Below are 12,840 nucleotides of genomic sequence, written 5' to 3'. Positions count from 1 at the left end.
AGTGAAAAATAAGTTGCTGATTTAAAAAAATCTTCTTTACTAATTTTTTTTTCTAATTATATACTTTTTAAAAAAATATTCGTTGATTCAACTAATATTTAAAAAATATATATATATATATAATTAGAGAATATATTAATTGATTCTCAGCGATCACGGGCTGTTGCAAATATTTGTTCATTCAAACAGATAACATTTAAATTACAAGATTTTGTTGACATGATGCACGTATATTTAACCTAAATATATAACTTGAACTAAAAATAATTACTACGAATTAAACGCATTTAATCAAGTTTAACAATCTTTTCATCTCAGTGTATATCTGACGTACTTCTTATTCAAATATTCTTATGTTTAATATACTTTCTTGTAATTTTGTTGATATATTACTTGCGATTGAGCTGATATTTCGAAGGAATCGATGCGTTTGTGCATCTCTAAGGTATGTCTCGGCGGAATAATCGCATGGTTAAATAGCATGTCATAAGCGTCAGAAATTCTTGCCATAGCGGGATATATGTGCCGCGCATCAATTATCACCTTGCCTTAAATAAATTAGGGTAGTAAATGCGTTATTGCGTCTCGCGGTTTGCCAAAATCGCGCTTATTGGATTATTAACTAGAAGTATCAAGTTTCTTACGCATTAAAAGAACCATGCAAGAACATAAGTTGCTATAAAAGTAAAAATGATGAAAAATCAAATATTTTATCAGTAAAGAAGATAATTATTGAAAAGAGTTGAAGAATTTCAGAATTTCATTTTTTCTATAATATTATATATAAAAAATATAATATTAATAAAAAAATAGAAACGGTGTCAATAATAATAGTTTGCTATTTCTAATATTAATGCACGTCTAGAAAATGTTAAACTATACGCGCGATATAAAAAAATAAACGTCGCATTATAAGTAAAAGAATTTGTAATTCTTAAACTGAAGTTACTTCATAGATGTTAAGACTCCGTAATCAAACACATGTTGTTCTTCAAATATTATCAAGATGCTTAACTTGAAACATAATTTAATGATAAATAAATAACAGTTTAATGAAAAAGCAGAAAATGTATGTCACCAATTACGTTCAGCCAAGTTGAACGCGACAAACTTCGAGGATACGAAAGTGAAACATAACTCTGGTTCTAAAATATCTTAGTAGTTACTTTGACCTGTATTCTCATTAAGTATTTAGCAGAGTTGTGAAGTAACGTATTACTTGTAACGTCGTCAATTGTAACGTGATTACGATTATTTTTTTCAGTAATAGGGAGTTTTTGCAATAACGTGAATTCAGATACGGTGAACGCTAAAGTCACATTATCTTTTTCTCAATTAATTGTTAAAAGAAGATAACGTGACTTTAGCGTCACCGTATCTGGATAAACGGTATTACAAAAACTCCTTAATAAGTGAATATCGACGCATGTTACATTTCCTTATTTGTAACGTTAATGGTAATGCAGTTCTTTTTTTTAGGTAATGATAAATAAAATCGTTACATTTATCTTTTTCTTTTGTATTATATTGTAATACATGCGTGGCGACAATTTTATCATCATGACTGTCGCATAAGGTGAAGATGCGTTGAATTTCGAAGAAAGTCACGCGCGCATACCGTTTCTCGACACATGAGCCGTTTATACACGCAACAACGTTGCCTGTACACACAGCATTTCGGCGAAATAATAGAGGCATTTAAATGCCTCTGCTGTTTCTTATGACAGTTCGCGCTAAATTCCTTCCTCGCAAAGGTAAATTCCGTCCTATCGCAAATCAAAACGAAATGCATGTTATCAAATTATATAACTATAAATCGTATGTTGTAATTATTATCTTTCGCGGTTTAAACGAATTTATTTGAAACATAGCATAAAAGTAATGATGAATAGTAACGACCTGCGGAAACAATATTTTTATTTATTAAGAAAGTTCTCGAACAGAGCATGGAACGAGCGAACATTCTCGCGAGCAGGAAAGCAGGGATTCGACTGTAAGATTCCGAAGAAATAACACGCAATACATATAAGATTATTGAAAGGAACATTTATTATAATCGCAAATCTCAATTTTTACATATCGCCACGAATATAATTCCTTCGCAAACATTCCTACGAGCTCACATGCCTCAAATTACCAAACATGTATATGGAATGTGTGTAAGCGAGTTTTAAAAGAAGACAGATTTGCTGCCGAGTCATTATTCTTACTTTTACTCACTATTTTGAAGAAGGCTCACTTTTGCTTACGTTTTCAGTAAAAACTGACTATTCTTACTTTTTTCCGCTAAAATTGTATTATTTCTGTTTAATAAGTTTATATTTACTATAATTTCTGTCTAATAAGTTATACGTTTTTTTAAAATTTTTTCTGCATTTCTTCATCCCTTTTCTGTGAGTATATTTGAATAATTTGAATATATGTGGCGGGATTCTTTTACTTCATTATTGATTATTTAAAGAAAGTTTTCATTTAAGCATTTCATTACAATTTACAGTTATTCCAATCCACATACCTAAGTTAAATCAATATATTGAGCGCTAGTCATGAAAAGTGCTGTCATGTTGCTATATGTACCTGTGTCATGTAAAGCTTTATCAGTATGAAAAACTTATTAGAAAATGATATTTCTTGTACAAGTGCGTAAAACTTATTGTAATATTATTCTAAGTAATATTAAGGGAAAATTATATTAAAGTTTTAAATATGTTCTAACTTTATTGGTTATAAAAGACTTAAATATATAAACTTATAGAATCTTAATGAACTAGATATATTAAATAATGATATATTTAATTTTTAAAAATATTAATTTTGTCTCCAGACACTTGTTTCATTCCCAAGTTATTTCAGTTTTTGAATTTAGATGCTATTGTTAATGGAAATTTATCGTCCTCTCTGTCGAATGTGTTAAAACGTGTATTCTTAACAAATTTTTGAATTTTAATACTTTTTAAATTCAAAAATTGCCTTCAGATTTAATGGAATATTAAATAATGAAAGTATCATTTATCACAGGATAAAATATTCAAAATAATAAAGTACCAATCCTTAGATATCATTCTATACAATTTTAATCAGATGTAAACAAACTAGTTTGTTGCTCAGCGTTTCAAAAAATTCATTTTTCTCTCACTATTTCGAATACAAAACTCACTATTCTCACTTTTTTGCACTGAGTCGGCGGTAAAGTCTGAGAAGAGAGTATTATATTTGACCATATTGTGATAATGATAACATTATACATATCGTGTTGAACCTGATTAATTAGCAATATAGATAGTTAAAAAAAATATACAAATAAGATTATCAAAATGCGTTGAAAAAGTAATGAAAATTGTAATGACTCATTAGTTTTTGAATAATAAAAAAAATAACAGTAATAAGTTACTTTTTTAAATCAACAGCGAGTAATGGCAACGAGTTACTTTTATAAAGTCACTTTCTCAACTTTAATTAGCGACATAGACAATTCTAAAAAAAACTGTAAAAAAGGATTATTAATGCGACGAACAAGTAAAACTTAGAATAACTATTTTGTAAATTAGTAACAGTAACAAATTACTTTTATGAAGTTATTATTCCAACCTTGATTAGTGACACAGACAATTCTAAAAGAGTGTAAAAAAAGAATAATCAAAATGTGATGAAAAAGTAATTGAAATTATAACGACTCATTAGTGTTTTAGTAACGGTAAGAAATTATTTGTTTAAATCAGTAATGAGAGTAACGATAATAAGTTACTTTCCAGAAAAAAAACCGGTAATAGTAATGAATTACCGTTTTATAATATAATTTTTCCAACCTTAGTATTTAATTTTTAAAGTGCCATTATAATTCTGTCATACTAAAATAATGTAATTAAGCGCAAAGGATTTCAAATAGAGATTGATTTATTATCTCTTGATATTATTTATTATCATCAAACAAGTGAGATTTATCTTTCTAGGATATTCAAGAGTATTAGATATTTAAGGACAAAAGTTCGGAGAAACATAGATCCTTAAAGAAGACACATTAAAAAGAAATGTTTAAAGAGATTAAATACGGAAGGTTTAAAGAAACAAGTTAAAAGCCATCTTTGAAAACGTTCACCGATCGTTGCGAAACGAAGGCATTAGTGTGTTCACTGGGTTGAAAAACGAGGAAAAAAAGAGAGAAAATAACGATGTCCCAATGGTTTAATGAGCGGCGTGGGTACACGGAGCATTAAAGAAGCCGAAGGAAGCCCGATGTTTTCAGGTAAGCAGATGGACGAGGCATCTCCCGTGGGAGTACGGGCCGCCTCCTGCGGGAGGCAACCTCGTTCTTCGCGAGCTCCTCCAAGCCGGTTTTACCTCCGAGTATAAAGCGCGCGCGCAAGTACACTTTGCGAAAGGTAACCTGAAATAATAATCGTGCCGTACGTACGGGGGAGCGGATAAAGGTTTGATCTTCCTGGCCTCCTTGGGGAGGAAAACTGCTGGATACTTGGGAAAGGTACGAATCTTTCGAGACAGTTTCGCTAGTTACGTAACAAGGGCGGTACCGTAGGGCACACGCCATGCGCTCACAGGGGACGCGGAAATTTTACTTAGCGCAAAAATAGTTCGGATAGAAACTGTCGGGAGGCTGCGAAAGAAAACGAAAAGTAGACGTCGCGAGAGAGATGCTATCCAGTTAATCTGTTGGCCGTTTCGTTAGCTGTCTTGCAGGTGAAAATAGAAAATTTATTTATGGTAGAAAATTAAATAATTGCAGTAAAATACATTTCAGTTATGCGGATTTTTCTCTATTATTTTTCATAGTATTGATCGAACTAAAAAGGGTAGAGCAAAAGCGAAAGAAAGCGTTACGGAACGAATTAATATAGAAAATTTTGAATAATGGATACTTAACATTTGATTCTGTCAAAAAAAGACATTTATAACAATTGAGAGGATTGGCGGAATAAAGGCCTAATTACAAAATCTTGATTTTGATAAAAATTAAAATAACTTGTTACTTTTTTTATTATATCACAAGTAGGAACAGTATTAAATGTATATTTATATAATGTCTTTGAGAAGTTATATGTTATAATATTTCTCTATTATGATCAATATTTAAAAAGTTATTTGCAATTTAAAAAATGCACTTGGTCCCTTTTTCCGAATATTAATCATAATATTGTAAGAATCGATAGAAAGAAAAAACTATGAACCGCAGAAATGTTTTTTATTTTAACATTTTTCTAGAAAAAATACAAAATGAATATGAAATACATTTTACTTTTACTTATTTTACAAAATAAATTGAAACAATGTTCAATCACCATCTGATGAGTTTTCATAAGATTTTGTAACATAAATATGTTCTAGTGAAAACACATTATTGTCGTACCATTTTCGTTCAGTCTCTGGTAAAAATCTCATTAATGATTTTAAATCGTTTATGTCCTTTTTCCACACACACACACACACACACACACACACACACACACACATACCTAGATTATATCATTTTCACCACCACAGGACAATCAACATGTTCATATTTAACTAATGTAAGCAACATCAATTCCTTATTTATTTGCGCTAATCTCCGGAGAAAAAAGGCCTAAGTAGAATTGTGCCTTTATTCCGCCAATTCCCTTAATTGTACTCAAAAAAACGAAAAATATATTATTGCGAAATGTACGTTTTGCGTTTTCATTGACTTCGAATACCGATGAAATGCTTCACGATAAAATAATCGAACATGCATACATTCGCTTGCAACCGTGTGACGAACGAGGAGTTAAAAACTCTGTCATTCTGTCGACAAAAAAGCCGACGCACGCCTCATCATCCACGCGCGGGAAAGAGGCGAAAAATGCGCGATGTCGGCATTGTTCGATGCACATGCATTCGTGCTTGGGATAGCTACGTGCTGCGCGTCCCCCAAGGGACCAAGGAATCCCATATTCATGGGATTTATGGCGGGATCGCGCTTCTTGAACACCTTCGAACAACAATGACAATACATCGCGACGCATTGTTGCGTGCCCGTAGGGCAATTCGAGTAATGCACCAGAATGCACCGAGCGGCTTTCTCTCATTCTTTCTCTTTCTCTCGCAATTTCTTCGCATTGTTACGCAAAGGAGGCCGGTTTTGTGTATACGGGATAGTTCTCATTGCTCAAAGCAATCGATTTTACTGCAAATTTTGATAGAGAAAGATTGTACTTTACGAAAGATATTCATACTCTCATTAGAAAAATGACACTAGTAAAAAATATAAAATTGTTTAGGAAAGAAGAAAAAAATTACATATTTCAAAATTAATTATGGCAGTATTAAACATAAATTAATTTAGAATAACAAATTGTTTGGTTCAAGTTCTCTAGAAATTGTAATATGGACATTTTAATTTAAGTTATCCCTAAAAACTACCCCTATTTTGATCTGTGTCATTTTTCCTTTGTGGCATTTTTTTGGGACGTACGCAGTAAAAAAACATTTGGTATTTGTATTGGAAACTGTCCACTCCTTGTTAAATTTTTGCTTTGAATTTTTTATATATTTGAACGTTAATTTAACATAATGTGATTATGTTATTTAAAGATTTTTTGTTAAATTGATATTCAACATTTCTTAGTGTCAAAATAACACAATTTAAGGGTAAATAAAAAAATAACGTCTTTTAAAAATTTTAAACATAAATTTTAAGATGAATGGATAAGTTTGTTAATTTATTATATCATAAATGTTAATTTTACTGAAAAAATATACTTCTACGGTTTGTTTACAGATGACTATATCAGCATTAATTTTTTGTGTTTATCTTCTTAAATAATATTTGTTATGTGTTACTTTCTAAAGTATTCATCTTGTATTAAATTAACGCAAATTTGAGTGGACTGTTTGGGACATATGAAATGTGTTGAATTTAATACAAATTTTCCAGTGGTGTATTTGAATTCAACTTGAGTTATTTTTATTGATTAAGGGAATCCTAAAGTCGTTGTATTACCCATTACCGACTAAATCGTATAATTTTTGCATAATAATTTTTTCTTTTCTTCCAGATTCAAAAATCCTTTTCCAGGATTAAAGTATACGCATTAATACGTGTCTGTGAGGTGAAGTCTGTGCCGAGAACGACTAAAAATTTTGAAATTGAAATCTTTATCATTTCTTGATCCAATATGACACTCCAGAGCTGTTACGTCATGACAACATTTGGTTCATATAAAAGTTGTGCAATCTGTACTTACAAAACGGTAGCCCACAGATTAGTAGTTTACATGAAGAAACATGCAGTGAATAACAGCGTATAGAGTTCTTAAAATTGGACTTAGACGTCTAATTAAAATGTAATTATTATACGAAAATTTATGTGTACTCGTATGTATGGCATGCGTGAGTGAGATATTGATGTAATGATATGTCAGTGACGCATAAATCGTCTGTGTATAAATTCTATTTACAATATGACTAATCGTCTTTAGAATCCCCTTAAAAGTCGATGTATTTAGAACACAATCCGCACATAATAAATGATAACGAAATTTGAAAAATTTTGACTTATGTCACTTTTATTGCGGAAATAAGATATGAATTTAAATCAGATGCTCAAAAAATTATGCAAGTGCTCGCAACAAATATTACGATTCAAACAACAAGAAGCAGCTGCGACATTTCATTATTTGTATATTATTCTAAATATGTCTTACCTTCTGACTGACGGCTAAACGCTCGTTGCAGCTCCTCTTCTTCCTCCTCTTCTTCATCATCCTCTGAAATATATATGACCGTATAATTATTTTTTATTAAAAGAATCTGATTTTAATTTATTTAATTTACGTTATAATTAATATTATATATTCAATAAATAAAATTGTTTCGTTTAATATCAATGTTTATATGTCGTAAATACTTGTTTGTCGAGTGAAAAGTAAATAAATTATGCATCATCACATATAATTATCCATCACAAACGATTTAATGTAGGTTGAAATTTCTATATTACAATTTTCCCAATTTTTATTATATAAAGTGTGTTAAAATAAGTGAAAACACGTTCTATTTATTCTGTATAATTTACTTGTGCAAACGTTGCCACCTGTTGTACGTAAATACTAAAGAAAAGTCCATGAGAGCTGGCAGTCTAACAAATAACACTCACGCTTAATCGTCGTCGTTTCGTTATCCTGTTCGGCCGCCTCCAGGACATTCTGCTCGTTATCATCGTCCCACTCTTCGTCCCCTACACATAGAGAAGCCACTGTTAATTCTATTACATTTGCATATCACCGGTAAAGAGCGAAATCCGCAGCTGCCGCGAAGTACATAATGCAAGGATTTTCCGCTTTAAATCCCGTCGCAGAAATCGAATCTGTCGCTAACGTATAATAATCGTTTTTAAACTCTTGTAAACAAAGCTATCTAGTCGTGAAAATCATTCGTTGTACATATCATCGAAAACGAAATAACGGACCGTTGTTTTTCGCCGTAAAATATATCGGGTCCGTGGCGCAGGGCGATAGCACCACCACCCGTTTTGTCACGTGGGACCGCAGAATTAAACTTAAAAATTACACCCTCGTCCGGACGGCCAACAGGTCGTTTGTTATTTTGCATGGTCTCCGACCTACCGTCTCTACTCTCGGCAATTTGCTTTTTCATTGTCGTAGAGAACGGCGTGTTTATGCCATAACTTGCTACTCTGACTCGAGCTTTAATTGTGAATTTCCGAAGGCGTCAAAACCATCTGTTCCGTCGCACTATCGAGTTTTCATCCGAATGATAGCATTTATCATTGATAACGATTGATTAAGCTAATCAACCGTGAGAACATTCCTTGTTAATTGCTGAGTAATTTGTTCGAATGTGAATTACGCGGAAAACTACGTTTATGAAAATTAATAAAGATATTTATCAATGGTCCTGCAAATAATAGCAACGTAGTTAAATTAATTTATATTACACTGGTTTATAAAAGATAAACCTTCTGTTTCTGAACACCTGAATGTAATCCTTATGTATTTAAAAAAAAAATATATATATAACATTAAAAAAGTCCCATCATCTACAGATTTTGAAAAATCAAGGCCTTCATTTTTTAAATGTCACTATAATAAATAATATGTATTTGTTTAATTTTAATGCCCAGTAAGACTAATTAAATTTTTTAAAAATGTAAACAAATTTTATCAAATTCATTTTACTTTGTTATTATAAGTAAAAAACTTAATTAATACTTTGAAAATTTGTGCGATAAAAAGTAATTTCTAAATGCATATAATCCTTTCTTTAGAGTATTTTTTCAATTTCAGAGAGCATATTTTAGGCGCTTAAAAAGGGATATTTACAGCATAATTTTGGTTGCCCTATTTATAAGAAATAAAAATCTATTATTTGTTGCAAAAAAAATGTTGATCAAAATTTGTTGTTCAGTGTCATCGAAGTAACAATAAATGAAATAAAAGTGACTTTATTATGATAAAATTTCTCACATGTATGCAACTAGGGACCGAAACGTTTTTTCAGTTCAATTCCAGTTACGGTTTTATAAAACATTGGATAAATGTTTCAGTTTCAGTTTCAGTTTACTAGTGAAGAAAACCGAAACCATACAAATTACAGTTTTTAACGATTTTTTTTTCGATTACAGTTATTCTCACGGGGGGAGGAGTTTAAAATTTTTTTTAATGACTTTTTTTCTCTTAAATATTTATTTAGTCTTTTAAATATTTTTTCTTAAATATTCTATTAAATATATTTACTATATTTATTCTATTAAATTATATATGTATGTATGTATGTGAACAAGAAAAAAATTAAAAAATATATTATTTAACACAACATTTTATAATACTATGTGTACGTACACATGTGCAGAAATTCAAATCACAATTGGAACGATAATGTAATCGAGCGAATAAGAGAGAGAGAGAGAGAAAGGGAGGAGAGAGAGAGAGAGAGAGAGAGAGAAGAGAGAGTCTAAAGAATGACTTTAGTGGAAAAAATACATACACAAATTACTTTTCTAATCGCGACTTAAACGTTGCTTTACCTGCGCGGCCAAATGTCAGACGAGGAACGTCAAATCTACAGACGGGACGGTGGGTCTTAAATATTCCAGAAGACACGACGCGAAGGTACCAGCGTCCTTCGATCATGCACCTCGGCGCCCTACGAACCCTGTCAGCTGTCAGGCGTGTCTCGTGCCAAAATGCGGTTCGCGTTACCGTATACCGGTACGATATACTACGGCAGTTAATGGTTCATCCATCATCGTGTAACCAAGGACTTTCGGCGAGTTTCGATTAATTCGTTAATTGTCTCGGGATCAAAGCAAGATTCGTGCCCATAGCTATCATTCGAGTTTCTTTTTAGATGTAAAAATTCTTTATATATAATCGCGAAAAAATCTTTTTACTAAACATAATTTTTTTCTTCTCACGTTTTTATAAAATAGAGTAGAATAATATTTAGCTGTGCAAAAATATTGTTTCTGAAAGAATGATATCACTCACGTCGACATATTCAATTTACCATAAAATATCGTAAACAATTTGAAGATGAGACGGCTGTACCTTTATGATAATAATCGTAAAGGTAGAGGGTGGCATCAGTTGTATCGGTTCGACAGCACCCTTTCCGCACGTATGCTATTCCTATAACGCGCGTACGTCGTTTCGCAACAATCCAATATAATACAGCCTGGACTAGACGACGCTATTCTCAAGATGGTCCGGGAGAAGGTCGACGAAGGTGGCCGTGTGGAGGGAGAAGAGGGAGGTAAACTCACGAAAATACAGGTTGCAATCTCAGCCCGAGCTCCGTGGCTAACGTTAAACGGATGTGTTATTATGGCTTCGGCATGCACGCCGGGCAAGATAACTGCATATTGCGGCTTAACCCCTTCTAGGAGGATCATTCGAGTCACGATGCACCCGTCTTCTCGATAATGCCTCCCGCGGTGGAAGTATATCGCATCTTCCAAATAATAACGTTTTATCTTGATTTCTAAGAATTTCTAGAGAGTTGGCGATTTCACTGTCTCTTCCGGCTTTGTTGATACGAATTTTTAGCGCCTTATTCGTACTGTTCGAAAAAATGTATCGAATTTAATATAAATTGCATATCCCAAATGATTCACTCTTTTTGGGTTAATTTAACATAAGATAAATATGTTAAAAGATTACACATATTATGTAAAAGAATAAATATAAAGGGTAATATTGACATAGTATGATATGTTAAATTAACTCATATTTTATTCATTCATCTTAGAATTAACATTTTAAAACCTTTTATTTTTATATTATTTGTTCACTTACTTATAAATTGTGTCATTTTGACACTAAAAAACGTTGAATATCAATTTAAACACAAAATCTTTAAATAACATAATCATATTATGTTAAATTAACACTCGAATATGTTAAAAAATTCAACATAAAAAATTTAACGAGGACTTGAGTGGATCGTTTCCAACACAAATACATAATGTTTTTACTGTGTGGCTAACTTAAATTTTTTGTGTCGCGCTACAATTTAGTATAAAACATAAAGAACAAATGAAAGAAAAAATGTATGCAAACTTAATGTTACGGAAAATTAGCAGATAACGTAGACGTAGATGCTTCATTTAAAAGATAAAATTATGAAACTTTAAAATATTAGCGATTTTAAACTAAAAACGAATTGGCTCTAGTGCATATTGGCGCATATTAAAGCCGTTGTACGGATTTAATCTCAATGTAAAAGTGAAACCCTTCGAATAATAAAATGTCCAATACGTATTTCATTAAATATAATTTTATTATATGTACAATAAAATGTTTGAGGATTTTACATTTAACCCATTTCTATTTCAGTTGAAAAATTTGTATTGAATTTAACAGATTTTACTTATCCCAAACGGCCCTTAAATCTTTGTGTTAATTTAACGTAAGATTATGTTAGAAAGTAACAGAGATATTATGTAAAAAAAAAATTTGACATATTAATTTACATTAAATTAAATACATTAAATTAAATACGTATCTTATTCATTCATCTTAGAATTTACGTTTTAAAATACATTATTTTTTATGTTATTTATCACTTACTTATAAATTGTGTTATTTTGCACTAAAAAATATCCAATATCAATTTAACATAAATTTAAAGAACATAATAATCTATGTTAAATTAATACTCGAATATGTTATTGAAAATTTTCAACACAAAATTAAAAAAAGACTTGAATAGAAATCGGTTTTAACACAAATACAAAATGTTTTTTACTGTTCTTTATATTTATATTAAACATACATCTTTACGTCAATTTGTGCGACATTTGTGACACTTGATAGATAATTATGATAAATAAAAGTTCCTATCTATACAAGTGTAAGACAAGAAATTCTCGATCCTTTTATGATCTAACATGGACAAACGATTTCCTGAAGAGGTTAGAAATTTTAACGCAATGTAGTGATAATTTTATGACAATAGGGAGTTTTTGCAATACCGTTTATCCAGATACGGTGAACGCTAAAGTCAGGTTATCTCCTTCTTAACAACTAATTAAGAAAAGGATAAGGTGACTTTAACGTTCACCATATCTGGATTCACGTTATTGCAAAAACTCCCTAATATTTCTCTCGTTTTGTGTCAAGTTCGTGAGTTGACCTCACCGGTAAACTCTTCCGGTTGCATCGGGCTGTGTCCCGTGGGGCGCGTCGATCCTCGTAGAAGTCGGCAAGGGTCCGCGAGTCATTAATCGATACGGCGCGAATAAAGGAGCGCCCTGCGGGTTATATCCGGGACGCGCGCGTGATATCTCTATCCACGTTGCAGCCGCCGTACGTCTTGGAGTCCGTGACAGGCAGGCAAGCAGGAAGG

At 31.7% G+C, this 12,840-nt stretch overlaps 2 protein-coding genes across 2 annotated transcripts in view; one reads left to right on the top strand and one right to left on the bottom strand.

The window, feature by feature from the left end:
* Positions 1-12,840, bottom strand: part of L (zinc finger protein Lobe) — a 130,603-nt gene that overhangs the window by 107,944 nt on the left and 9,819 nt on the right. The window contains exons 2-3 of the mRNA XM_018457976.1: positions 8,129-8,209; positions 7,677-7,739 (exon numbers count right to left, since the gene is read on the bottom strand). Of these exons, the coding sequence (XP_018313478.1) occupies positions 7,677-7,739; positions 8,129-8,209 (144 nt within the window). The remainder of the gene's footprint in view (positions 1-7,676; positions 7,740-8,128; positions 8,210-12,840) is intronic.
* The window catches only part of LOC108729071 (coiled-coil domain-containing protein 130 homolog), a 20,344-nt gene continuing 16,885 nt past the window's right edge, over positions 9,382-12,840 (top strand). The window contains exon 1 of the mRNA XM_018457997.1: positions 9,382-9,393. The gene's annotated coding sequence lies outside the window, so the exon portion shown is untranslated. The remainder of the gene's footprint in view (positions 9,394-12,840) is intronic.

The sequence above is a fragment of the Mycetomoellerius zeteki genome, unplaced genomic scaffold (genome assembly GCF_001594055.1).
Source record: "Mycetomoellerius zeteki isolate Tzet28-1 unplaced genomic scaffold, Tzet1.0 scaffold114, whole genome shotgun sequence".
Taxonomy (NCBI): Eukaryota; Metazoa; Arthropoda; class Insecta; order Hymenoptera; family Formicidae; genus Mycetomoellerius; species Mycetomoellerius zeteki.
This window is presented reverse-complemented; position numbering and strand designations above follow the sequence as displayed.